Below are 27,504 nucleotides of genomic sequence, written 5' to 3' on the forward strand. Positions count from 1 at the left end.
TAGCCACAAATTTGACTATAACTGATATCTCGCCATTACTAATCGTATTGGTTTAATTCACGTCAGAATTTACATAAACGTGGGTTGGTGGTTTCATTAAGGGAGCGAAGGCGTGATTATTACTTATTATGACTTATTACACTTTGGTTAGCGGCCTACGCTGTTGATATAGGTTGCCCCTTCCATTTAAAAATTCCCACAATCATATCACACGAAATCCCACTAGCTCACTAGTAAATATCATAAACGTGGAATAGTAGATTAATAAACAAGGGTTGTAATTGATCGTTTACACTCGAGTTGAACTCTACTTTTCATCAAAAATGCGAGGAAATAAAGAAAAACCGTTATAAATTTATACGCACTTTGTAACTGAGCGGAAAAAAAATATCGCGCCAAACCGTCTTTTTTTTAATGGCCTTCAATTTTTTAATTCGATTTTTAAATTTACTTACATCCCTAAACATTTCAAGTTAAATGCAAACTACTTTCAGAGCTTAAGTGATGAAAATATGATGAAGATGTGCGTATTTGTTTTTCAATTATAAACTTCTTTATGGGTTTAGACGAGATAAATAAATAAAAAACAATAGTATGTATGGATTATAGTAGAAAGGTGAAAAGCGAAATTTTCTAAGCATGAAATTTCTACCACCGCTTCCTTAAGTAAATTTACATGTCGCTGTTGACTATTTTAGAATCTACATAGATGCCCTTAGTCACGAGAATGTTTGCACAATACAATACAATTACTCTTTATTGTACACCAGAAATAGTAAGCACATTACCGAATTAAAAATATTCCGTACATAGATCGTAATTTATAGTCACCATTTTTCTTAGGTAAGCTAAAATTCAGAAATATTTGTCGCTCCCACCTTAGGGTCCATCCAAGGTCAGTCCAAGAATCCCGGAGAATATTGTACAATGTATATCGAACGGTGGCGAGCGCTCACAGCGGATGTGGCCAATAAATAAAGCAGATAGTACCGACCACGACCATGCTCGAAAACCGACCCCACTAAAGGTTCCGTCTACATTGCGCGATTTTCCAATTAACTAGTGCACGGAGAACGTATCGACTAGGCAATGGATAGGGAATCAGAGGATAGGCTCGCTTTTTGCGAAGGTAGATTGGAGTACCGCTCGCGGTGCAAACGCTGTTGTATATTGAAATATGACCGCGCCGCGCTAACTAATTGACAGTTTTTGTAGAGACACTTTATCAATTTTTAAAGGAGATTTTACCAATAGATTCTGTAAGTTGGAAATAAATAATCCCCTGAAATAACACGCTTGGACTGAAATACTGTGCGGAAAGGCATATAATAATTAACATATTCTTCAAACCTTTATGGACGTCAGGAAACAAAACAACACCCCTAACAAAACACTATCTCAATTAAGAAGCGTTGTCTGAATACTTGGACATCGCCGCTGTTGTACCCGATACTGCGTGGCAAAGAATGTTTTCGTAATTAGAACTTAAAAGAAAGTCGGTACAGTATCTGTCTTGCTCGTGATTGGCTCATTTAGTTTTCAAATGAACCTTGCGATACTAGCGCCAATTTAACTGTCACAGAAACCCATAATCTTCAGCTTTTTATTGTTGGAACAAAAAACAACCTGTAGATTATATCTAAAACACAAACAACTGGTAACAGTGATAGTGTAATTATATAAAGAAGTTGTCAAAATATCAGATGCTTATCAGAAAGAGATGGAAGCGTGTGCTCCACTTTTGATCACCACTTTTTTGTTGAATATATTTCCAGCTTCAAAAACCATGCGCTATAACTTTGCTCTCTTTTCCAGCTGCACATCCCGCTACGCCGGAGAGTTCTGCCAGCACCTCAACCCCTGCCACAGCGAGTCAAGCCCTCGGTGCCAGAACGGGGGCACCTGTAGGGTCCGACCTGGCGTGAGCGGGGGCCCTCCTTCATTCGCCTGCGACTGCCCTTTGGGCTTCAGCGCTTCCCTCTGCGAGATCAGGGTGCCGGCTGCGTGTGATTCTGCTCCTTGCCTCAACGGGGCCACCTGCAGGCTGACCTCGCTGCATTCGTACGAGTGTGACTGCCCACCTGGTTATACTGGTAAATACCCTCAAATATTAATGAAGTTTTATAAAAAGCTATGTACACTTCCGTTCAATTTCCACGATTACACATTCGTTTAAATTGTCTTACACACTGTTGCTACTCGTGTGATCCTTCATCGTCCACCACGTCGATGGAATTCCTCATGGCGGGGCTTCTAGGTCTTTTCCTTAGCGGATGAATGCCCACATTTTAATGGAATGAGGGAACGAGTGCGTAAAACTGTTAAGACAATTGTGACGATTCTGAACACTTAGAAGGGAAATTGTACTGAAGTGCCCGGAGCTAAAATGACGGTTCTCGCTTGACAAGTCAGTAGACGTAGCTTTCGATTTATATTTACACAATTTATTTCAAAGAAATCTACTAATCTGGTTCCTAAGCCTCCATAAAACCATGTCAGCGTTACATTTACGTCATTGGATGAGCATTTTTATAGACAAATATCACATTTACTGTGATAAGGTTGTATGGTAAGCCAGGATTCAATTTGGTAGTCTGTACGTCTGCTGAGTACAGTTGATTCCTTAGGTACTAGATAGTAATGGGCTCTTTTTTTAACATAGAGCTAAACGAGAACCGCCATGCCTTGCATTGCATGACAAGCACCTTTTAATTTGAAATATAAAAACTAATTAGTTATGATTAATATAAGACACCACATTATTACCTCATGATGCACTCCATGATTAAGATTCTGAGATAGATTTTAAACTGTCATTTTAAATGTTTAATTAATACGTGAGTAATACGGTGTAGTGTATTAATTATGATTGTTAAAAAATATTACACGCGAATTTGTTACTATAACCATAAACAAACCATAAACTGAAATTGTTCACTTGCATTCTTGGATGAAAGGATCGTCGTAAACGCAATGACGATTAAATTTTGCAATCAAGGAACTTTGTACGGTTATTGTTTGATATCTGCCGGCAACGAGATTTAAAACATAACAGGTAGAAAAGGCGTGAAATTAGCTTTTGATGGAGATTTCTTTTACTTACAATCGAAGTTTATAAATTATATGGTACTACCTCCTCATGAGTTTTAAAGATGAAACGGACTTGGACGAAGCTTCTGTATTTACTTAAAATACACTTAAATATGTGTATAAATAAATCATGTTTAATTTTGTATATAATAACGGACTAAGATGTAGTTCCCATTGGGAGTTTGGGACCTAGTGCAAAATGAAACTAACACACTCTAAGATTGCCACACCATTGAACTACTCCTACTTTATGTTCTTGAAATAATCATGTATGTTAGGAAAAACATATGTGATTTTCCCACTAACGTCGATAAGCTAAAGGCTACTAGAAACACAGGGAAGCTTAAAGTTCCATCTTACAGACTGGCTAAAACCAAAAAGTCGTTTCTGGGAAGTTGCATACGTTTTTATAATAAAATTCCAAAAAATATTATTAATGAAACGGATACAAAATTCAGATCTATTGTCAAGAAGACATTAATATCAAAGGCGTAACTACTATAAATAGCGAACCTACTGTGTTAAAAATAAAGTTGTGTTAAATACTTCTGATGTATACATATCATTTAATAATATTGTAAATCTGTTTAAAAAATATACCTTGTTGAGTTTCTTGCCGGATTCTTCTCAACAGAGGTTTTTCCGAACCGGTGGTAGATTTTTTTTGCCATTCATAAGTGCTTGTTATAGCCTAAATTGAATAAAGATATTTTGACTTTTGACTTTGACTTTGACTCCCTGTTTGTGTGCAGGTAGTTTTCCTTAACCGAAAAGCTCACGGGAAATTTAAAATTTCGTAATCTTAGAGGCATAAGCTGAAGTTCCAACCCACGATCCTCCGCCAGAGAGACCGTCTTTCAAACCACTATAACTACAGCTTTTACAATACTTGAATTTTAGAATTTAAGATATGAATGGACCTTCTCTTTGTTTTGACTTTGAACAACGTCAAACAACCAGGCACGCCGCCAAAGTCTTGTCCTAAACGAACTAGTTTTGCATGCAAAAAATCTATCAGTTTAAAGGTTGGTTCTTCATCGTCTCCCGGATATTTTAGTAGAGAAGATACATTCAGAACACTAAAACCACGAGCGAATGACACAGCCGCGACAGGTTTAGTGCAATTAAAGAACCGCTTTCGTTGTTCGACACTGATAATTGCAGGCAACTTGAGAAGAGAATCAAGTTTCGCCACGCCATCTTAGACGATGGTACGCGTTAGTGCTAGTTCAATCCACAGAATAATCTACAGGATCGGAATAAATGCCAATAATTCAATCGCTAGGATTATAGAAATGGTATTTTCTTGGAAATTTCTAGTAGATTTTTTTTGAAATCTCGCGAGTTGAAATACAACTGCTCAATTTAATGAATGATTAACGCGTGCGAAGCCACTGGTAATGGCTAGTTTACATTTACTTCACTGTTTATTTTTGTCTAGCAAGCAGGTGTAGCAAGGTAGTCACCGTGTATAGTGTAAGCCAGTATTACACGGTGGAGAAACTGCCCTAAAGTATGTATAAAAATACAGTCTGTTCGTTTAGCACTGACGAAACGTTAAAATCTCGCATTTTACCCAAAGAAGTTCCGAGTAAACGAGCCAAAGGTTCAGTTCAAATATTTGACTTCACAACGATTCTGTGAACCTTGAAAAACCATAATTGGAATGACCATATAGAGATGGCGGCAAGCGACTGGCTTTTTAGTTTTTACTATACATTCCCTTTTGGCTAACAGCGCCAGAGCGGCGGGGAATAGAGAATTCTACAAACTATCCACTATATTAATGCTTGCAAAGTTTATGTTAATAAGTCTGTATAATTATGAAAATATAGATCTATATACACTTATACAGACAGTGTTTAGCGCATAGAAAACTTAAATCGGTTGAAAATTTGATTTATAATGATTTTTTGAATATACCTGTCACTTTCTCAAACGCTTTTCTCTATGGAGCAAGTATAGCGCTACTTGCGTATGACGTCACATGCAAGTATGTCTCTCTGTCTGATCTTGAATTTCAAACCTTTATAACTTTGTTATTTGTAAAGGTAGCTTAAAAATTGTTTCTCTATTCGATAACAGATGTGAAGTTTTAATTTATAAAACGTTTAAAAAATAGTCAAATACGAGTACCTACCTAGACCTACTTACTTATAGCCGATGTACCTACTCGTAGTCATTTAGCAATTAGATATTTCTAGCTAGATGCTAGGTCGTAAATAGTCGTAATATAAATATAACTTTTATCTCACACAACAACTAAGTGAAAGCCGACGGAAAGTGGTCAATTACTGCCGAGAGACTTTAGTGTGTGTAATCAAACAAATTGGTATGTTATTGTGTCACAATTAGTTAAATGCGACATAGATATTTTTGAAAAGTTGCGTGTTCGAATACTCGGCGTCGAGAATTTTTTTCTTTTTCAAATTATATGCTAGAAAATTTGTAAATTGAATAGATTAACCCTTCTTATGTTGGAACTAAAAGAAGTACTGAAATCTGGTCTCATTTGTTTTAATAAGCACAAATTCTGCTGATTAAAAATATACAAAAAGATATAGCCTTAAATTTGGCACGTATCTGTGTCAAGACCTACGAGGAGTTAAAACATTATTTATTTTGTCGATTATACCATACTATCACTATAATTCGTTTTATTTAGCATTAGAAAAAGGGTAAACAATCTTGACGAATCTTTTTATAAAAACGTTTAAAAACACACTGTTATTTATGATACCAAAAGCATGTAAATGATCACGTCCTTGCTAAATGTTACATATTTGCTGTGACTTATTTTTCAAAAGTGTTTTTCAATAAAAAGACACGTTAAGATCGCTTACCTTCTTTCTAATGCTAAAAAAACGAAGTATAGCACCAATTTTCCGCTATTTCTATAAGTGCTATACTATCGAGTCCGTTAAAATAATTATATCATTAAGATTGAGTTTCAAAAAAGTTGAATCACATTAAATGGTTAACCATTCGATTGTTTATTTAATTATGTGTTGCATAATGGAATGTTTCGTATATTTTTTACTGCCAATAATAAATGTTCAAGTTTTTAAACGCCATCTGTCAATAGTACCGATAATAGTGGCTTGTTGATAGGTTTGGCTTGTAGTCGATATCAGCGTCACATCACTATTTTGTAAGGATATGAAACTATCGATAGCTTAAATCTTGCACCCCCTGGACAAAGATTAATAGAAAGTGATGATTGGAGTATTTCTGGCCTAATGTACAAAGCCTCATACCAGACTTCACATCATTAAGGTGCGACCGGACTGCTTTTTAGGGTTCCGTAGCCAAAATGGCAAAAACGGAACCCTTATAATGGTATAATAGTCTTTTGTATTTTTTATATTTCAACTCCAAATTTGTTACTTTTACTGGTATCCCGTGAAACCATATCGAAAATACAAACTGAGACATGGATGCACAGAAAAACCAGAAAAAGAGACCAGCAGTGCTGCAGCAGTGGTGCTGGTCTCTTTTTCTGGTTTTTCTGTGCATCCATGTCTCAGTTGGTATTTTCGATATGGAACCCTTATAGTTTCGCCATGTCTGCCTGTCTGTGCGTCCGCGGCTTTGCTCAAGGACTATCAATGCTAGAAAGCTGTAATTTTGCACGAATATATACGTAAACTATGCCGACAAAATGGTATATTAAAAAATTAAAAAAAAAATTATTTAGTACCTCCCATAGATGTAAAATGGGGGTGTTTTTTTTCTCATCCAACCGTGTAGTGTGGGGTATCGTTGGATAGGTCTTTTATTCTTCGACTTTATTTTTCGATTCAGTGATTTGTTTGCAAAATATTCAATTTATTAAAATCGAGCGTGTCGTCCCAACGAAACAAATCGATCTAGCTTGGTCTTATCTCTGGCAAAACGCTTATTATCGAGTTTTAACCCGAGCAAAGTCGGTCGGCCAGGTACCATCAGCCAAATATGTGGTCTACCACCCTAAAGTTGACAATCGTTTGCATGTCATAAAACAATAAGGCCAATAGACGTGTCTGTCAACTTGAAAGTTCCACTTTAGCGACATATTCATTTGATAGGAACTTGTTTAGAAATTGATAAACCATTTATTTGGCTGATGGTACCTACTTCTATTTATTACACTATCTTTAGAATGTAATACACTGCTTGCCAAGCGATACACATTTGAAGCTGCTGCACTCTGCGAATGCTTGCTTTGCTTGTTATTTTTAATATTGAGGCCTCAGAACACGCTTGCAAGGCGAAAAGGCTTTCATTGCCAGTGAAATGGTGTCTGTCTCACGCAGAAGCTTTAGGAGTAAGTGAGAGAGAATTTCGCGTTCATCTGACTTTTCTAAGAACTGATTTCTTTGTAAATTTTAAGCCCCATTTAAGACTATGCGAGAACTTGCATGCAAGTTTCATTACATTGAGGTATTTGTTTGATCAACTGAATTAATTGTCCCTCAATAGACTGCGAAGTTCTTGCATGGTCTAAATGGAGCTTTATACCTACGTAATATAGCACCGAGCAACGGAAAGGGCACCGATTCAAAACGACGTAACTGACTGTCTAAAAATCTAATGATGTCTTATTAGATCTTTGGAAATATCTTTATTGTTTATTAGATTGGAAGTAAGATCTTTTTGACTGATAATCTTGTTTAGTTTTGAATCGGTTAACTTCACAACGGTTTTATATTTTTGTTTCCTTTGCATCTCTTATTCGCGTTGCTTATTTAAGTTTGCTCTTTATACGTGTCTGTGTCTTTTGTGTCACTCTATTTTAGGTCAACTCTTGCATTCAAATTTGACTCAATTCTGTCTCTGCTTTTTATTTTAATTAAATAGAGCCAGCATAACCGATAAAGCATAAAAATAATAGGAACTTAACACACAGAGCTGAAACTAGCTTTGAAATGTCTTACTAACCCCCTGTTTTATCATCCATTGATTAAATTTATTTGACGGATAAAATTGATGCCGTCTCTGTTTGTTTTGTTCGAATAGACGGAGACGGCATCACATTTATCCGTCAAATAAAATTAATCAATGGGTAGTGAAACAGCCCCTAAATGTCATAAAGTAAATACTTAGGGCATTTTTCACCAATCGTTGTAAAATCGGTAATACCTAACATATTTTATTTCGCAGAAATCAATGAATTGCGATGCAGTTTTTGCATATTTTGTTCGATTAAACAGAGGCATCGCAGATACCTGTCAGATAAAATATCAGGAGCTTATCAGCGACTTGCCACATGCCCTTATTATAATAGAGTACTCATACAATTTAAAACGAGTGAACGCCGGCGCTCGGAAACCGCGCTCCAGTTTAAACTGGTTTGAGGTTCGACCGTGCACTCACCTCTTACTGTTAAAAACACATTTTATTGTCAAATTCACTCAATCAATTTGTCTTTGATTAGTCTTTCTGTGACTCCGGATTTGAGAGAACCAGAGAAATCGGTACGGAAATATGCAAGTTAAACCTACGCATTTGTATATTTTTTATAGCGTTGCTTGGTGTGAATGTGAACCAATGGTTTGACAGATAATTAAAATTCCGGAATGAGGCTAGATGGCGCTAGTATCGTATTGACAACCATGTTAAGACTCGAACGTTAAACAGACCTCTCGAGACTAACGCCATCTAGCGATATTTCGACTCAAGATCCATGTCACAAAATCACACTTACGCTGTAAGAACAATGTAGATTTTAGCGTACATCCGGATCCTGTAAGAATATCGGAATAAGAAGTAGATTATGCATAGCTTGGTATCTTTGTTTTTGAGGTCCAGCTGATGTATACCGCATTTTATCCAAATTCTATCAATCATTTTAGCGTACACTAAAGTTTGTACACACACACTGTCACATGTGTAGTACTTGTTGTTTGCCCGCTATAAAACTTCGTTTATCGCTATCTCGTGGGAACTAGGTAATTTTTTTTCCGGGATAAAAACTATCCTATACCTACATGATTCTAACTAACTCCATAATCAAGTTTTATCTAAATCGGTTCTGCGGTTCAAACGTGAAGAGGTAACAGACAGACGGAGTTGGTGAAGTATTTATAATGTCGGTAAGATATAGTTTGATGAATTAAATCTTTTTCTAATAAGCAGCCGCGATTTTGTCTGTCACGTGGTCATAGTGTATAAAACACTACCGAAAGGATATTCAGTACACGAAAATCCAAAAAGGTATCGTGATTCTGTAATAGATTTAAAAGTTTCGAAAGGGATTTTTACATCGCCTAGTTCCCAAGTAGAGCTTAATTTAATATTTTTTTTAACTACAGTTTCATCTAAATGACAAATTTATGCTTTCACATAAAAACTGTGGTCCAACTCGTCTGCTACAACTATAAAACGTTAATGACATATTATATTAATTTGAATATTAAATCATATTAAAAACTGATAACGTTCAACGGATCTGAGAATATCACATGGTTGTAAAATTTATTGGATAATGTAAGATAACTTAGAACATGTTATTTCTTGTATTAAAAGACAGATAGTTAAGTCATTGGTCAAAGTTTTGAAAGCAAACGCTTTGGAGGATATTATTTATAGCCTGGAATACTATAAATACTCACAAATCAAACATTAATCTTGAACTTTTCACAGGTTAAATCAATCCTTCTATGTTTTAATATTACTTTGTAGGTTTAATACACAAGAAAGTTCCTTTTTGTGAGTAATAGTGTTTAGAACTGACAAGAAACATAAATAATTTCTCTAATTTGGAACGTCAACTTTTCTTAACGGACATTTCTACATTTAAAAGCTTTTCCAAAGTTTTTTACCCACACAGTGTCTAATTTGTAAAACTAATACACTTAGGGGCTGTTCCACCACCCGTCGATTAATTTTATTTGACGGATAAATGTGATGCATTCTCCGTCAATTCGAATAAAACAAACAGAGACGGAATCACATTTATCCGTGAGATATATATTTAATCAATGGATGTTGAAACAGGGGGTTAATATACATTATATCCTCCTCCATTACACACTGACACTGCAATATCCTTCTTCTAGTTTTTACAAATGCTTCCAAGAGCCCGCCTAAATAAGGTGCCTTTGGACGTAACAAAATTACAAATGTACGCCGTTCTAAGCCGGTGACCATGCGCTGTCGTTGGTAATGGTTGCACAATTGTTATCTATATTAGGGATATAATTTTATTGACCCTATATATCTTGGATAATGTCGGCTTAGTATTGTAACTAAACGTTTTCGTAAAGTTTGCTAAATCGTGTAAGTCATGCTTCTAAACTAGAGATAGCGTTAGCGACCTATAATAAGCTTGTTGTTACGTATCTATATCTGTAAAAGAGTTATGTGACAGATTGACATACGAAATTAACGCAGGATAAATAGAAAGCTGGTATTTTTTTTACAAGTGCTTAGTCGCGGAACAAAGCTAAATGTCTATACGTCCTGAAAAACCAACTCAAAGGTGTTATCCCAGATATAATGACGGGCGTCCCTGTCTAACTCATTATTGAGAACGAGATGAACGACGATGAACACCGTCTGCCCGTAGACTAAATGAATAAAAGCCAACTCTATCGTGTAGCTTATAAGAAAGGGACGCAGCTTGCCTTTTCGTTTTCCATCTTGTCCAAAGACAACCAGAGACTGATCCATTATAATCCGCAGGTGCCGAATGTTCCCACGAAGACCATTGCGCTTCCCAACCGTGCCGCAATGGAGGCCGCTGCGTAGCCGACAACACAACAACAGCTGGCTACTCCTGCGCATGTCCTCCCGGCTTCACCGGCCCTCGGTGTACCGATGACGTCATCGAATGCATCAGCGGTTCAGGCCCCTGCCATCACGGAAGATGCTTCAACACCCACGGGTCGTATACCTGCGTCTGTGAGCCAGGGTATACGGGGAGGGATTGTGATGCCGAGTACGTCCCTTGCGAACCCTCGCCGTGTCTTCATGATGGAAGATGCACGCCGCTGGACCAGCTGAGATACGAGTGTGAATGCCCTGCAGGTGAGCTTATACTATAAATATTAGTTCTAGATCTAGATATGACATATCAAAATCAAAAATAGCCGCGTTTGGGTTCATTATTTGTCAATCTTTTCTAACTAATTCATCACCATTACTAATAGATGGTGATCTTTGATGAAATACATTATTCTCAATTTTAACTTCATACATAATTCAATTCACAGTGATCTTATTGGCTCCTTTTGCAATAAATTCTTCTTTTAGATGCATCAGTTAAAGTTACTTGAGCAATAAAGCAGTTTTTCTGAACTAAGCTAAATACATAGTACCTACTCGTACACAAGTTTTCTCGACGTAGCCATGTGACATAGCTCAGTCATTTCATAACATGACCAGCTCCTTTTTAGTAATACTAGACGTCATTCCATCCTCATACATTACTTTATTCGGCTAAACGTATTCTAATACTGCTAGAAGTATCGCGGAACTAATATAATGCTAAACTACGAATACGAATAGTTATAAAGACGATGTTTTATCGAATATTTAGCTTTTGTCCACGACTTCGTCCGAATAGAAACAAATGAAAATTCACCCTCTCTTTATCTGTGAAACTACTGCGCCTTTTCTCCTTCAAATTTAAAATAATATTTAACGGTTATTTTATTTGGGTTTTTCGTAGAAAGCTCGGGAAGGTTTATCTTGAATATTACCTTCTAACCTCTACCTGCAAAACGCACGCGTAAACTAATTATTCTTAACATTTGAATTAAGGTTCCTGGATCACGCGAAAATTCTCGTGGGGTTTCTATTAAATACTTACATCGTAAATTACATTCACTTTTCGTAAATAAACCCGCGCCAAATGTCATGTCTCTAATTCTAGTTTTAAGGTTACATTAAAAAATATTCTCAGAGGCTCACAATTTGGCCAGCTCTGAATACATAGGTACAAAATGACCTATTACTGCATACATTTCCGGGCCAGATTTTGACCGCTCAGTATACACAGTACAGACGTTTAAGTTTTCTTAAATTTTCTCCGCAACTTTCTTAATTTTTAGGTTTATAAAAATAATTTATTCTCAAAAGAATTTTACAATTCACTTACTTGAGAAATTACAGGTACTTGTACATAAGCGTTATTATTACAATAAATTTTTCGTACGCATAATATTTTTTCAGTAAGAACCTTTAAAAAGATGGATAAAAACGGTAAAGTTCTCAAGTATGGTGTACCCAAGGGTAATAGGGATTATTTTTATATGCCCACAAAGATAGAAGGTAGAATATCTGCAAGTAAATTACCTGGTTTTAATAAAGTGCGTTTCCCACCAGATTGGTAACTAAACAACCAGTAACTCGACTCGAACGGGCCACATCGATCTGGAAGTCGCTCGTAGCCCCCGGCCAGCACGAAGTGGAAAGTAATGCTATAATGCCATAAATAATGTTTGCTTAGATACCGACGAGGCAGACTAACTAGCTGCCTGGGGGCTACAACGAAATTCGAAAATCGAAGTTCGTATCGTACGGTCCTTCTCACTCTCGCATTTAATAATGTAAGCGTCAGCGGGACGGCGGAATACGAAGTTCGAATTTTGCACTTCGTATTATAGGCCCTGGAGCTACGTTTGCTTCGCTCCGAACGAAACAGAACGAGTATGTCTTTTATTTCAAAAACAGTCAAGTGTGTAGGTACAAATTTGAAATTAGAATTGAACTTTGTTTTTAATCTTTTTCGTTTTCGAAAAAAAAATCCTCGATATGGTTTTTAATATTTATTGTTAATTTCAAAGGTATTTTACCAAGAATGTAGTTTTGTTTTCCGGGTTTAATGAAAAGAATTTAGTACAAAGTTTATCGGTAAATCGGTAGCGAACTGTATTTAAATAAATGTCGTTAGATTTAATCAAATTAAAAAAAAAAATATAGCACTCAATTTAATTAAAGTTAGTTACGACATAAATTACAAATAAAAGCTCTCTTGTCAGAGCTGTCAATGAATTATTCTTAATAGTACTTAACCGAAGTTTAAAGTAGCTTCCCATATTAAAAAAAAATCTGTCATGTATCTCCAAAATGTCTATTTTAATTTAACTATCCACACATGTTACCCGATAAATACTTAAACACATGGGGTTGACTGAGTCATTGCACTTTGTTTCCCACACTGACGTCACAACTTCTTCTCGAGTGACATGTCCTTAACATACCTAATGTTAATGTTCAACACTTTTTTGTGACCGGGAAGTGTTGCTAGTAACGAATTTTAAGCTTAAAGCACTTATAACGGGAGCAGACCGCGCGCACTGTTCCCTGACAAACTGCACGAACGCGTTGGTCAGGAGATATACACTAGGCTTTTTGACATCACCTATTAATCAATTGATCGATTTTACTTTTTACTGCGTGATGTCAAGTATTAAAAATCTATTTACCCATAACATACCGTTCCATAGACGAGTACATATCATATATCTGTATCAAATACCATAATCTAAGATGCGAATTAATTTAATAAGTACTTTATTTTAGCCATGTAAACCAGATTAATTGCAAAATTAAATTTCTAGTCTCTTTGATACAAATAAATAGCTAATCTATTGAATTCCTAAGGTAAGTGACGTGATACCAAGCTCCCATACAAAACGAATGGGAGAGTCTTGTTTTGTTACATTTTATGAGTTGTCAAAACTAAATTTCTGCATATATTTGTACTTGATTTCATTAAGTCATGCTTATTTACTAACTCAATCGATTTTTTATTTGTTTGAAAGCATCTAAAAATTTAATTTGACTTGAAATTTGACTTGTAAGGTATAATGTATTAATAGTTCCCTAGTAAATAAATAAATTATGTTTTCACTGAATTGTTAACAATACGAGGAACTTGATTTTGTTGTTCATTTAAAATTCTGATTCCTGAATCTTTGATTTATTGTTTTATGTCAACTATCCTAATATATAGTTTCCTTCAAACATTTCCCTACGATCTTGCGTCAGCGCAAACTGCCGCTCATTAGCAAAATGATGATTTACCCTAAAAATTTGACACATGACGTAACGCGGCGGCTGCGCAGGGTTCATTAGTTTCATTACGCAGAATGGCGCGCAATTCTGAATGTAGGTGAGATGAGTCTACCGCGGAAAACGAAAGTATCATTAACACATAGCAAATGACTCAGTTTGTGGAAAGGTTCCAACGGTACCCCAATTTTATGTAACAGTCGCACAAACCGAATCATGTACCGGGGTGGAACCTTTGTGCCAGTACTGTCATGTTGACATTCCATACTTGCGTCAAGGATATCATGGTGAAATTGATTCTTAAAGGGGAGATTCGATTTGTAGCATTCGAACATGGCGGATGTAGACAATATCTAATTTTGCTATTTCTGTTTCTTTGGCTAGTTGAAGTATAATTTTGATAGTGTTTTATGCGGCGATTTACCTTAACAGTGAACAGTAATCACAAAATTCTATATTGCTCTCGTGTCTGACATTTTATAATGCGCAAGTTGTGTCCACGTGGTTTCTGGAATTTTACTATCAAGTTGCAAAAACTACAACCACCGTACAACGTCCCTCTCAAAGAGAGTATATTTTGACATTGGCGAAATTGTCCTATTAATTAGGACAGAAAAGCCATATTTTAAAAGAGAAGAAGAAGAAGATTCTTAAGGGTTCCTCCCTGATAGACAAGCAAGGTCAAATATACGAGTATCTTTACTACTTAAGATTTGTGTTCCATGCGCATCCCTATTGACATCGTAAACCGGATTAATTTTATAAACCATTGTAATATGTACGAGTACTAATGTAGTTCAAGGATCTAAAGGCGACTGCTGTAATTAATGCTCCCTGCTACAATTATGATAACCAGGAACTTTTTGATTCACTTGTCAGTCATATATTTCGACCTATGATTTGGACACTTCGGGCGCCAGATGTGAAGCGTTGGAGTGATATCGAAAACATATGTAGCCTTGCTCTTGAGTAGCTCAATAAAGTCATAAAACTATAATATCGCTGTGAATTCTGACACTAGTTATTAAAATTTGGCCAAGTGCGAGTCGGATTGGCACACTGAGAACAGTAAGTATACTTATTTCACACGCAATTATAACAATATGTAAGCTAACGTTTCAAACTTTCGTGATTCTCACTCATAGTCAAAATACCATAACGGGACTTATCACGCTATTTCCAAGGATGTCGTTCCCTTCCAAACACCGGGTGTTTATAGGGTTGATTGTAGTTGTGGTAGTTCCTATATCGGACAGACGAAAAGAACAATAGCTGAGAGGGTCAAGGAACACATTGCAGCTGTTGAAAATCGCCAGGTAAACAAGTCAGCCATAGCCGAGCATTTGTTGGAGTCAGGGCCAAACCACTGGTTTGAGCTTCACAATCCCAAAATTCTGTCCACGGAACGTCATTTTTACTCAAGAATGGTACGTGAAGCGGTTGAAATAAAAAAGCATAAGAATTTCAACCGGGACGATGGGTATAAACTTTCATCTTCGTGGAATCCTGTTATTAATAAGTGTCGGCGTCGGGATGAATGTTCGGAGGGACGATCGGACGTTGTTAGTGTTGTGTGTCGGTGTGATAGGGTGACTAATAAAGTGACCAAGTGCGGGTAGTTCGTGATACGAGTGCCGGTACTATTAGTGATCAAGTGCGGGTAGTTCGTAGAACTCGTGCTGCTAGGCAGACTTGACACCCCACACTTCAGTCTACTCGTGACCACGGCAACTGTAACGTTGCCGAAACGTCGAGGTAAATATTACTCGTGTAAAAATAGCGTGATAAGTCCCTTTATGGTATTTTGAACTTCACAAGCTTTTATTTAGTTTCACCTGACCCAGTGTCTGTTAATTTTGTGCCCGTCGCTTATTCCTAATAGTCGAAATTAATTAATACATTCCGTATTGAACTCTTAAACGGTTAATGGCATCGACTTGAAACTTGTCACGATACGTACTTTGGATGGCAATAAAAATACAGTCAAAAAAAGTGCACCCAGCAAATAGTTAGTTTATTAGTTAGTTATAAAGAATGCTTCCATTTTTTTTTCGTATAGGTTAATTTAAAAGGTCGTTTACCCAATGCGACTGCTGAACATATCAAGTTATAATGTAAGTCAAACAAGGCTTTGTACCAGGTGTCCGTGGGAAACTATTGATGTTAATTATAGCTAATTATGGTACACAACTCGGTAATCGTGCTTGCTAATAGAAGTTAACGTCGAAAATGCTAAGCAGGGGTACCCATCAAACGGCATAAAGTTTACAAAGAATAATGGATAAAACACAATGATTGAAAACGAGCAAGTGGGTCTCCTGATGGTATGAGATCACCACCGCCCATAAACATCTGCAACACCAGGGGTATTGCAGATGCGTTGCCAACCTCAAACCTCAAGTGCCAGTAATTTCACCGGCTGTCTTACTCTACACGCCGAAACACAACAGTGCAAGCACTGCTGCTTCACGGCATCACGGCAGGCTTAGCGAGCAAGATGGTGGTAGATGGTGGGTTGTTGATCTCAAAGATCGTCTAATTAATAGTTTAATTGAAAATGATATCAGGCAAAACTTTAATTGAGATCGAAAATATTACATTAAATAACAAAGCAAGAATTAAATAAGTGACTAATATATATTAAAACTAAAATTTAAGCTAGTCCCATAAAACTAATAGCATAGTGCACCAAATAAACCCCCTTGCAGAAAAATAGGGCACCTATGGTTTTTCAGATTTTTAGGCATTGAAGCTTAGAAAGTAAGCTTTCATGCACATAAAATACAAAAACCATAGGTGCCCGGTTTTTTGCAAGGGGGTTTATTTGGTAATTTTGTACGTTTTTTTAATGTTTTTGTTTTTATTACCAAAAACGTTTACTGAACTAAACGTAAGAGTTTTTAATAACGGAAAAGGTGTTCGAATGCGTCGGGAATTTAAGCCCGCGTTTCTTAGCTATCCAGATATTGCACTTGTCTTATTGTACTGTAGTATACTTACTGTACTGTTGAAGAAATATATACCACTCAAAAATACTATATTTTCAAGACCGAAAACTAACGATCAAATCCTTATTTTAATTTGCGATGCGCTTAGGATGCGTGTACCTGAATTCCGAACTCTGAATGTCTATAATTTTAATTAATAAATATCCTGGGACAACATCGAGATAAATTTGTAACAAAATATATCTTTGTCTATACTATATTTTTTATAGCTTACTTTTTTTTAGCTTCTAGGTCGTAGAATTGTGCAAGGTCCGCCCGGAATGCTACCACCATCTTGCTCGCTACTCCTGCCGTGAAGCAGCAGTGCTTGCACTGTTGTGTTTCGGCGTGGAGTGGAGAGTAAGACAGCCGGTGGAATTACTGGCACTTGAGGTATCCCATCTTAGGCGTCTAAGTTGGCAACGCATCTGCAATACCCCTGGTGTTGCATATTTTTATGGGTGGTGGTGATCTCTTACCATTAGGAGACCGACTTGATCGTTTGCCGCCCAGTCGAATAAAAAAAAAATTCCGAAGAAATGTTGGCAACACTGACACACATAGATGTTAATGGTCTGGGTGGAGTAATAGCTCTTAAGATTGTCGTATTACCGTGTTTTCAACGTCTATTTCTGCCCTAGGTTACCGTGGCCAGAACTGTGAGATCGACATCGATGACTGCCCCGGCAATCTCTGTCAGAACGGTGCCACATGCATCGACGAGCTGAACACTTATTCCTGCGAATGCCCCCCCACTTTCACGGGGTCCCTGTGTGAAACTGACGTCGACGAGTGCGCTTTGAGGTAAGTAACCACGGCCAGTCTTGAAGGCCTTATTGTAATGTGACATCGAACTCTGTCATAAGTGACATAAAGGGTGTTCGGGCTTTTCGCAGAATTTCCTTTGACCGAATATCACTTCCCAACCAACGTTTCGCCGATGAGCTGACAACTAACTATTAGTAAAATTGTTTGCATGACAACGTGTCATTTGATCTAATTATTATAAAGCAGAATATCATAATGACTCAATACGTTTGGAAAAACTATTAAACGAATATCGTTTCATCAGTGCAATCGTTTTTAATACTTCTTTTTAAATATACAAAACATAGTACTATATATGTATTGTGTTAAAATTACCCACATTGTTTATTATATTACATAGTTACTAAACGAAACCCTTAATTAATAAAACATTTGTGAAACATTGTACGACGAATTGAATATTACGCCAACCTAAACATTCTACTAACCGAAAGTTGGCATTTTGAAAAGTGACTTTTTAACAAACAAACCAAACGTACCTACAGTTGTTGGTAACTGTAAGGTTGGGAAATAAATTAAAATCTTTTGATAAGTTGGCAAGTGATCATTTGGTGAAATGTAATTATGCGAAAAGTTGGTTGGGAACTAATAATCGGCGAAACAATTTTCGGCGAAAAATTAGAGAATCAGCAAAAAGATGAAGTCGGCCAGGATTGGAATAAGGTTTTAGATACTCACTAATACTCAGTTACCTAGTTTAAGAGCGTTTATATCTGCTGAGCTGGCAACGTTGCATTTTTGTTAGTTTTTTTGATTATTCTCAAAAAAATAATGAAAATTAAAAATGTGGTCTGTTAGAACTGTTCTTATTATATAATTTATGGTGTCTACTGCAATAATTATTCGTGATAAAATTTTATATTATTTAATAACCAACAAATGTTTATTAATGGTTTTTTAAAGCAAATGAAAGTCTAGCACTACTGCAATAATTATTGCAGTAGACACATTAACTTATATATTAAGAACAGTTCTAACATACCACATTTTTTCATTAAATTTTTATGGCATAATCGAGCAAAACTAACAAAAATACAACGTTGTCGGCTCAGTAGGTATAAACGCTCTTACTGTATCAAAATTATTTTGTTCGTATAAAATACCCACAGCTTAAATAACCCGGGACATAATAATGCATCCATTGAGACCTTCATTCATCAAAATCGGAAGGGTAGTTTCAACGCAATGGTTAATACTAACATACACGGGCAACTACAAATCATAACCCTTTCTTTTGGCTTGATCTTAGCCAGGTAATTAAGGCCAATCGTTGTTAAGCCCCGATCGTACTCAAATAATTTCACGATGATAAAAGCCGAGCCAAGTCGCCAATTTATTGTACTTATCCTTAATTGACGTATCCTTAAACATAGGAGCTTTATTTCAGACTGATAAAGTCCAAAATTGCAAGTTGCACCCATTTGCAGCGAAATCTAAAGACTGGATTGGATTACGCCAAAAAACAGGTGTTGGCGACGTTTTATATTTTAAAAATGTGGTAGTAAGAGTTATTTTTGAATGTCCAGTTGTTGTAATTTGATATCCGCCGCCATTTTGTCCGATGCGCTTGCGACTAAATTTTTTTAACAGTATACCGTGTAATGCCCATAAGTGGTATTCGGCAAGCAAGTTTTCGTACGCCATAAGCGGTATGAATATATAAAAAAAACAGATACTGAATGTAAAGCATTGAAAATTCATGTATGGTATACATTACGGTGATTAATGGCACATTTATAAATCTAGTTTCACGCCCCAATGTAACCCTATCCTCGCTATTAGCCTAGTCCTAACCTAACCTATAAAGTTGAAAGCACGAGGGTTCTTGATGATGCAGACAAAAAATAACAACAGATTTTGTAAAGTTGCCTTGTGATTGGAAAATTAAAATGTAAACTAATTATAAATGGAAATCACCATTTTCAAAATGATTCTGTTAAAAGTAGACACTGAGGGGCTGTTTCACCACCCATTGATTATTTTTATTTGACGGATAAATGTAATGCCGTCTCCGTCTATTCGAATAAAACAGAGACGCAAACGGCATCACATTTGTCCGTCAAAAAAATTTGTTTTTTTAGAAAAAAATGGCTCTGTCCATTGGAGGACAATTTTGCCAGTGTCTAGTAGGTTTTGCCGTTGTACGGTAAAAAAAATCTAGAAAACGAAATATGAGAGGTAATGGTGGATGAACGGTGACAGCGCGAATCCTCCAAAAAAAATTAATATGGGTGGCGAAACAGGGGGCGAGTGTGATTGTCTCATTTACTCACCGGAAAGTCAGAACGGATGAGAATCCATACAAAGAGATTTGCGTCACAGACATCTCAGGGTATAGTGCACATCCTTGTTTTTCCAACTTTCCTTTGGCTTCAAAAGCAGGCGAAATTATTTACCCCACAGTAGAACCTTTTTGCAGTGAGTTGCTGCTAAGATATACCTAATGACATTTGCTATGGTTTAGCTGAATAATCATAATCTAAAAAAATACGTCAAATCAAAACTACGAGCTACGGACAGAAAAACTTAGTACTTTAAAAATAATTTAAATGTCAAAATTGTGAAAAGAATTAAAAAATATGTTAGCTGAGTGTAAGTACGCCGTTAGAGTTAAAACTCCTTCATCAAAACTTCATTTAAATCTTTCTTTGACCACAGGCAGCTCTCTGCCTTACATGTAATACCTTTTTAAAGGGCTGAAGTAGCCCAAGCAATTTTGGTTCGAATGCGAACTAAATAACCCTGTTTCTTGCGTGGACCCGGCTTGATGGGATAGTGTCATCTAATACGCTATAGTTCCGACACAGATAATGCATGGCCAGTATCAAGTTTCGTTGGTGTTATAAGCTTTTTTCTTTTACCTCTTTCCGATCGATGGAATTTAAGAAGTTTGCTTTCATTGCGCTACAAAGTTAACTTTGCCGCCGGACAAGCTTGGAGTCTACGCGAGCTTGAACTAAATGACTGTTGCGTTTCTGCTTTTGACAAGTTTGTTGAACTCTATACGAAGATATTAATGGTTGTTAACTTAATCTGATATTTCTGTTCCAAGCTGCAGTCAAAATGTCACACAGGTGATATTTTAAATATTACGCTAATTAAAAAAAAACACGTAATATCTGTTTGCGTTTCATACCTAATCTCTTCATTGATTAGCAAATCCAAATAGGAAAATGCCGTTACGTATCGCCAATGCGTAGTTTAAATTAAGAATAATGGTTTATTTTGTTTTATAAATTTATATTGGCCAGTACCTTCAGTACAAGTAAAAAAAAAACAATGCAAAGTTGAAAGCGGACAAATTGAACATTTTGATATCTATAGCAAGTTAGTTTAGTTATCTATCATACTGTTAATAAAATTAGTTAGACTAATAATACCAACAGTTAAATCGAGGAAATGGCCTATAAATTTCAAGACGACAATTTAATCTAAGTCGTTGGATGAACCGTCAAATAAATTAAAAAATAACTTACCACAAAAATATCGGTGCCATTAAAATGTCTTAAGACAGTAAACGTAACACGAGAAGTTGAATAAATTATGCATTGAAATTTATTCATACATATAGGTACATTGACTTTTTAAGTGGTGGATGACACAATGTTACGATTGGCGGTCAAATCTAGAACTAATTTTGTCACAAACTTACGTCTATCACTATGACCGTTAAAGTGATCTGAATTGACAGACTGACAGAAAATGCACAACCCAATGAGGTCTATCGCGAATGAATTCGCCGCTAGAGGCGCTAGTGTAGCGTGAGGTCTCCGAAATGTCAATCTCATAGTTTTTGCGTGAGCATTACCTGAAATTAATTATGCCAATTATGCGTTACGGGGCAATGAATGTCTCAGTTTTGAGACAGTTTTATCTTACGGAAACTTTTGTCCTCCCTTTTTTTCCAAACAAAACGGGACTAAGCAACACTGGTGGCTGAATATTTTTATGGTACGGTTTTAAGGTGTTTTAAATATGATTTTAATCTAAACTTTGTTTTAACGCCCGTAATAACAGACTTTGAAAGCCATACTTAAAAACCTCACGCAACAGTGCGCCATCTAGTGAGACAAAAAACGATAGCCCTCATTTAAAGGTGCGACCAAATCGCTGCTTAAAAAACGGCGACGGTGCAGAATCGCAGTGACGGGCCGTAAACGACAAGACTTTTGTTCGGTAAAGTCCTGACGTTTACGGCACGTCACTGCGATTCCGTATTTTAAGCAGCTGTGTGGAGAGCATGCGATAAAAACGGTGCGCATACGGTGCGTCACTGCGATTCCGTGCCGTCACCGTTTTTTAAGCAGCGGTTTGGTCGGACCGGACGGACTTCCAGGCGGGGGGAGCGTCTTCACCCTTATTTGTGCCCTTATGTAGTTAGTGTGCCATGTATTAGTGCCATTAGGTTCGCTTCATCTTTCATAATGCGAACTGCTAAGGAATGGAATTCGCTCCCGTCCTCTGTATTTCCCTATAAATACAATCTAGGCTAGAGTGAATAGGCTGTTACTGAACCAGTGAGATACGCCTTTGGCCTCATCTGCACTTAACATCAGGTGAGATAGGGGTCAATCACGGTCTGATTCATGTAAAAAAAATAGTGCGTGAAGTTCCTGATTCGCACTGGTCCTGCGTGGGAAATACGGTGCAAACTCTCATACTGAGACGAGGCCTGTGCGTGGCAGTGGGACGTACTTAGGCCATGATGATGTGATGTGTGTGGATGTGTTATAGATTGTCTTGAAAGTTAATGACATCACAATGGATCTATACAGTGACATTTATATGTTAATGGTTTTGAGATTATCGAATAACCATTAATCTTGGAACGTAATCGATACTTTGGACAGTTAGTCATAATCAGCCGGAAGACGTCCACTAAACAAAGGCCTCCCCTTTAGAACGCCACAGTGAACTCGCCACTTGCATCCACCGGTTGCCCGCAACTCTCGCCTAAGCCTGTGGTTTCACATAAACCAGGTCCAGAGTTGATTTTTACTAGCTTTTCTATGGCCTGCCCTATTTATTTGTTTGCTTAGATCAAATCTTGGAAGCTAAATTTGACCCACTTCCTGTAGTCCGATTGACTTAAAATTAACCTACCACCATCTTGCTCGCTAATAAGCAGCAGTGCTTGCACTGTTGTGTTTCGGCGTGGAGAGTAAGACAGCCGGTGAAATTACTGGCACTTGAGGTATCCCATCTTAGGCCTCTAGGTTGGCAACGCATCTGCAATACCCCTGGTGTTGCAGATGATTATGGGCGGCGGTGATCTCTTACCATCAGGAGACCCACTCGCTCGTTTGCCATCCAGTCGAATAAAAAAAAACAGTAAGATTCGCGAATTATTTTCGACAAGATATTGCGCAGAGAATTTAAAAAGCATGGCGTCCGAAGGTCAACAACCTTGCATAATTTTTGAATATTCGACTTAATGCATCCCGTCCAGAGCTATAGTGATATCAATAACTTCTGACAATCAAGACGTTCAGTGTGTTAATTAATATTGTTTAAGCACGGCAGTGTTGCTGGCCAAGTATTATTGGAAGTTGTCTCGTCTTTCTTCTACACCCGCACGACGGGCTCCTAACGTAAATACACGAAAAATATCTTCTTATCATGGATATTGTGTTTCTTCTTGAATGATTGAGGAAAAAATTGAGATTTTTAGACAAACGTCAACTAGTTTTCTTTTTTATATTTTCCCACGAAAAAGCAACTATATTTACTCAAGAAAATCTGCTAACCGGTTCCTTGTTAAACTTTAATGAATCGTTATGTTCCGCGAACATTCTAAGTGTGTATTAAAGTAGCTATTGTGAGCGCCGAAAGCGGTCCAAGGAAAATACCACCAAAACACAAATATTTAAAACACTCGAATTACACTTCGCTGTCCACTAATGTGGTAAGAGACATAACACAGTGCAATCATCACGTCACTTGGTTTTTGCGACTTGTCGCTTTTTCAACAGGCGTATTTAGTGTCAGCTTTAATGGCACTGCAAAGAAAAGGTACACTTTTTGTAAATACCATAATGCCGTGCAAATCTTGGGAAACCCGAGGTTTATTGGAATTAAGCTTAAATATCAATTAAGAAGCATGTTTTCAAGACTAAAGAGTAGAAGGTACCTAATTGTTGATTTTTTCGAATGCCCTCCCCACGGGTGAGGTTGTAAGTCTTAGCAAGACCCTTACTTAAATCCCGAAGCATCGCTCTCACATGAGATTTAAATAAGTTTTTGGTAAAACTTTCATTTTTAATACAAGCTTTTTTTGCTGTCTGTACTTTTTGTTGACTGTACTTGTAATGTCACCCAAACTAAATATTTTGTATACCAAATTTCAAGTCGATGCCATTAACCGTTGAAGAGTTTCGTCCTATGGAGACGATCCTGGCCGGACTACCTTAATGTCACTAACGGATTATTGTACTCGTATTGTCACGCAATTCACATAAATATACCAAATTTCAAGTTAATCCAACTACTGGAAGTTGGTCGAATCTACTTGCAAGATTTGATTACAGACAGACAGACACGGGACAGGTGAAACTAATAAAAACTTGATGCATGATTTTAGCCATGTTTTAGCAAAGCAACATGCTTTACTTGTCACACAGTTTTACTGAGTTTTTCAACTTTTCAAAATCGATAGGTATCAGATTAAAGAGTACATGACAGACAGACACTGGACAACCCAAACCAATGACTAGAGAATTGGTTATCGTTCATCCACAATTACTTGTCATACCTATTTCGTTTTCTAGATTTCTTTACCCTACAGCGGCAAAACCCTACCGGCCCGGATAATACCGACATGGAAATACCGACCCAATTTTTCGTGTACACGCCCATAGAAACTCGTATCAGTTTGACATGAGTTTATATGTTGTTTGTACACGAAAAATTGGGTCGGTATTTCCATGCCGGTAAATAATATCACCACCCTTTCCCATAGGAGGGAAGCTCATCAAAAAATCTAACCATCATTCACAATGTTTTAGACTATCGCGGTAATTACTAATTTTATGAGTGCCGAAATCGATCTTCTCTAAAATCAAGGTACACAGAACAAAACCCGAATTTAAATAAAACTAACCATTATTCTTTCGCAGACCTCTCGTGTGCCAGAACGGCGCGACCTGCACGAACTCTGTCGGCGGCTTCTCCTGCATCTGCGTGAACGGCTGGAACGGACCCGACTGTTCCGTGAACATCGACGACTGCGCCGGAGCCGCGTGCTTCAATGGAGCCACTTGCATCGACAGGGTCGGCGCGTTCTACTGCAGATGCACCCCTGGAAAGACAGGTTAGACCCTGCCTTATCTGTCTTTATTTTTTCATTACACTTGCTCGTAAACAGTGTCGTAACATGCAAGCTACCTTGGTTGCAACCCCCCAAATAAAACCCTCGAACTTAATGTGCTTGTCATGAAACCCGTGGTCGGTAAATGAGTCAGTGCCCGTACTAATTTTCTTGTCATGAAGCCCAATTTTTGGAAAAAATATTATTTTTCTTTTACAAATATGCAATTTCACTCGCAAATGTGATGAAAAACATTGTATGTCGCACGAGCGGTACTAGAATTACGAAAATCGACTCATTAAAGCCCTCAGTCTTCGACTTCAGGCTTCTAATAGACTCTCGTTCGTAATTCCTTATTTACCGCCCTTAAGGCACAAATTACTTTTATTTTTACACTAGCCGTTACCGTCCGTCCGCGCAGAACTATCTGTATACCGAATTACATCTAAATAGGTCAGACATCCAAACAGCCAAGGTGCAGCTGTCGTAATTCATCTTGGATCCAGTAGCTTCTGTGACGTTGACCAGACGGAAGTTCTGATATCTTCTTCTTCCCAGGTCTTCTCTGCCACCTGGATGACGCTTGTACCTCGAACCCTTGCCATGCGGACGCGATTTGCGACACGAGCCCCATCAACGGCTCTTACACCTGCTCCTGCGCATCCGGATACAAGGGCCTGGACTGTTCTGAGGACATCAATGAGTGTGAACAAGGTGAGTCCTCAATCTGTTAAGTTCAGCTATCAATGAGACTTAGGGGCTGTTTCACCATCCATTGATTAGTGTTACAGATGGTTAAATGTGATGCCGTCTTTACTTGTTTTGCTCGAATAGACGGAGACGGCGTCACATTTAACTGTCAGTTAACACTAATCAATGGATGGTGAAACAGCCCCTTAACCTACGTTGGAGTATCGGGATCATCGACCATCTGCTCACCAGCTCAAGTTAATATTGCTTTTGAATCTGTCACCCACTTTGATATATATTGCCAATGCTATTTAATCTAACTCCTTTTTACGTAGCCCATAATCTAACTCCTTACTGTGGCGCTGTTCTTCTTTAGCGACTGAACCACATTCCTAATTGAGCACATGCTCCTGCCAAGCCAAATCGGTCCTTCCCACCTTTCCCGTCAGAAACCTTTCGGTGTTATTATATGAGTACCGTTTAGGAAGTACCTATGACCCGTTACTTCATCATTTTGGTGACCTGCGTCTGTGATAATTCAGTGACACAAGATTATCTTGAATCAATCAGTTTTACGTTAAAATCTTTTGCTTATCGTTCGGGTAAAAATAAATGTTGCAAGCGCTATTGATCCACTCGAAGACGTGAAACAAACGCCTCCCCCAGAGAACGCCACAATAAACGACAGCTTGCCATCTGCACCGGTTTCTCGGCCACCTGGTAGGAGTCTTAATGCTGCGCTGTTTGAGGTCACCACTCCAGATTTTTTTTCCCCAAACGGTTCTCTGTTCTTGCGATGCCCTGCCCATTGCTACGTCAACTTTCTTCTTCAAGCTATGTCGGTGGGTTTGATGGTTACTCTTGACAGAACAGTTCGTGGGTAGTACGGCAAATAATTCTACGCCAGTTGCCTCTGGCCGTCGCTTCTTTGTAACAAAGAGAGGAGCAGCTTTAGGTTCTAGTCTTACTGTAAAATGTGTTGCAGGATCTCCGTGCGAGCACGACGGGCAATGCGTGAACACACGGGGTCGTTCGCTTGCAACTGCTCCGTTGGGTTTCACGGGGCCCCGCTGCGAGACCAACGTGAACGAGTGCGAGAGCCACCCCTGCCGGAACGAGGGTCGTGCCTCGATGATCCCGGGACTTTTAGATGCGTCTGTATGCCTGGTAAGTCACATCAAGAATGCCTAGCGAAGCTACTTAACACGTTCACTGTCCCCCACAAAACGATTTTACAAAGTCACACAAAGGTGCTTCAACTTTGGGGGAGTTTAAAGTTGTGAAGCCATTGTGGAGATTTTCCGAAGATTTAAAAGAGAAAGAAAATAAACCGATCTTAGCTTCAAGTTCCGAAACAACACTAACAAACTACTGTAACGGTAAAGGACTTTTAATTCATGAGCTAACATGGAACCTTTTCAAAGGAAAAGCCATTACGATTTTCCTTGTTAATTAATGCGATGTCACTACGACGTTTACTGTGAAATAATCCACGGTGGCTCATAACTTAAAGTCCTTGACCGTGCTTATTTTGGGCCAATCACCTTTTTTACCCACACTAATCTGTCCGCGACATTTTTCAAACAATTGCAGATTTTTGTA

General features: G+C 37.7%; 1 protein-coding gene across 1 annotated transcript in view; it reads left to right on the forward strand.

Moving 5' to 3' along the window:
• The window catches only part of LOC141440605 (neurogenic locus notch homolog protein 1-like), a 141,936-nt gene that overhangs the window by 108,290 nt on the left and 6,142 nt on the right, over positions 1–27,504 (forward strand). Inside the window, exons 3-8 of the mRNA XM_074105148.1 lie at positions 1,816–2,093; positions 10,756–11,100; positions 17,720–17,882; positions 25,022–25,215; positions 25,771–25,926; positions 26,888–27,069. Coding sequence (XP_073961249.1) covers positions 1,816–2,093; positions 10,756–11,100; positions 17,720–17,882; positions 25,022–25,215; positions 25,771–25,926; positions 26,888–27,069 — 1,318 coding nt within the window. The remainder of the gene's footprint in view (positions 1–1,815; positions 2,094–10,755; positions 11,101–17,719; positions 17,883–25,021; positions 25,216–25,770; positions 25,927–26,887; positions 27,070–27,504) is intronic.

This window comes from Choristoneura fumiferana, chromosome Z (genome assembly GCF_025370935.1).
Source record: "Choristoneura fumiferana chromosome Z, NRCan_CFum_1, whole genome shotgun sequence".
Taxonomy (NCBI): Eukaryota; Metazoa; Arthropoda; class Insecta; order Lepidoptera; family Tortricidae; genus Choristoneura; species Choristoneura fumiferana.